General features: G+C 39.7%; 1 protein-coding gene across 1 annotated transcript; it reads right to left on the bottom strand.

Annotated features, from left to right (window-relative positions):
* Window positions 1–631: 631 nt before the first annotated feature.
* EXL2 (EXORDIUM like 2) lies at window positions 632–1780 on the bottom strand. The gene has a single exon (XM_079009577.1). It carries the CDS (start codon window positions 1697–1699, stop codon window positions 788–790), a length of 912 nt encoding a protein of 303 aa, XP_078865703.1. The 5' UTR covers window positions 1700–1780; the 3' UTR covers window positions 632–787.
* Window positions 1781–2162: the final 382 nt, after the last annotated feature.

The raw sequence follows: 2162 nt of genomic DNA, 5'->3' as shown, positions 1-2162 counted from the left end.
TATTTAACCAACTAAGCATTTAATGAATAATTAAATGCAAAGTAAAAAAAAAAAACTGTTATTTTATTATATAAATCTAGTGTTAATTAATGTTTTTATTAATCTGTGTGTTTTTTGTTTGTAGACAATAATAATAATAATATATAAAGTTAATGCTAATTAATTCTTTTATTAATCTGTGTGTTTTTTTGTTTGTGGACAATAATAATATTAGGACGGATGAAGTAACAATTATCACATATTATCAATGATTTTTTGTTTATATAAAAATTATATTTAATGACCTACTTTTACATTTTCGAACAAGATATTCCAAATCACAGACCAATAAAATGAAGCTAAACCTAAACCTAAACAAGATTTATGGATTGTTAACCAAACGAAATTCACGTACTTTAAAATGACATGAAGTCATAAGTCCGTGACACACGTCCCATTCTGAAAAATATTAAATAAAACATAATCATTGCTTTTTAATTTTCTAAGAATATACTATTTAATATACCAGGTTCTATAAAACCATATTCGATAAAATAATCAATTCTTTAAAGAATAATAACTTGTGGTCCTTTTTTTCATCTTAAACGGGGTGCCCAACAGCCCAACACACTTTATCTTTCTGCAACTTCAGTTTACTTAATAAAAAGACAACTTATTTATACCAGTCACAAACTTTTTTTTATACATGCTTTAAAAAAAAGATCAGAATTTACACGTCATACAAGACGACAAACATCCGAGTTACACCACAAAGTGGCAACACCACGTAGCACCAGATCACACCCCCTTAGACTAGTGTAGTACACGCAGAGGTTTTAGGGTCCCACATAGCTGGGACCAAGTACTTTCGTCCATTTAACCCGTGCGCATTGTAGCTCGCACCCGTACTCTTATCCACTAAAACATCACCCGGGTAACCCGGATAAGAACCCGACCCGAACATTCCCGTACAAGCCGACACCGCTTCCAACGGCGCAGTCGCCGGACCCTGAAAATAACCTTGGTTAAACGGGTTGGTCACAGCTCCGGCTAACACCGTCGCTAAGTTGATCACCATTCCGTCGACACCAACATCGCCGTTCGGAGAAACCAACGGCGGCGACTGTGGGCCGTAAATCGGTTGATGAAACGGCCAAGCACACTGACCGGCGCACTGTGTTTCCGAATTCCCGACCCACGCATACGCCACCCTCGGCTTCGCTTTAGTCGACCCGTGAGTACCACATCGGCTCATACAAAACCCTTCGACCCCAACCTCTTTTGCAGTTAACACGACGTTGATGGACTTCGGTTGAGCGACTTTGGTGGCAAGGTATTGGATATGGTAGTTTTTCAGAAGCTTCCCGAGTGAGTAGTTCTCGTCGAGGATTTGTTTTCCGACAACGGTAACAGAGGATCCGTTATGGTACTTCTCGGTGGTTTTCCACCATGAGGAGACGGAGGGAAGCGGCGTCGCCGCCTTTCGTGTCCCCTTGACGGTGTTCAGAGACTGTAAGAAGTCGACGATTATGGAGCGTTGGGTGGGTGTAAACTTGCCGTACCAAACAAGATTAACGGTGACCGGACCTCGGAGAAGGGCGCCGTTGTGGTATTTGAGGAGTAGCGGCTGCTCTTTAACGAGTGCAGAGAAAGATGTTTGGAAAACAGAGATTGCGAGGAGGGAGATAAGGAGAGTGGCAAAATGGTAATTACTTGCCATGAAAGGGGTAGAATACTAGAATTTAGAAAGTTGAAAGGAAAGAGGGAGAAGGATGAATGTTTTTAGTGAATAGAGAGGGGAAGGGATTGTGTTTATATAGTGGAGACAGCTGTAGGGAGTCACCATCAATGGAGTGCCACCTGGCGGGATGTGATTGGGAGATGGTGGGCTGATGCCAGGCTGTAAGGTTCTGGTGTTTGGAATAGGGGTGACGTGGCAAGGGTAGAGGGTTTAGGGTTAGTGATAATGACATGGCAGATTAAAAGGATTGAAGCGTGTAAAGAAGACTGCGATGTACGTATCAATGAATTCATGTCGATTTGACTCCATCACACTTCAGAGTAATTAAAAATTATCTATTTATGTTTTATAAAATCATTATATCTACAATAGGTATTCTTGTCTTTAACAAAAAATTTAAGAAACTTAAATATTAAAGATAAAAAAAATTAACACTTATAAT

Source organism: Lactuca serriola, chromosome 7, assembly GCF_051521515.1.
Source record: "Lactuca serriola cultivar US96UC23 chromosome 7, Lser_US96UC23_V15, whole genome shotgun sequence".
Lineage (NCBI taxonomy): Eukaryota > Viridiplantae > Streptophyta > Magnoliopsida > Asterales > Asteraceae > Lactuca > Lactuca serriola.
The sequence above is the reverse complement of the archived record's forward strand: the minus strand, read 5'-3'. Positions and strand labels throughout refer to the sequence as shown.

Excerpts from the sequence above, each read along its gene's own strand:
- EXL2 (XM_079009577.1), bottom strand. The coding sequence starts at position 1,699 with ATGGCAAGTAATTACCATTTTGCCACTCTCCTTATCTCCCTCCTCGCA.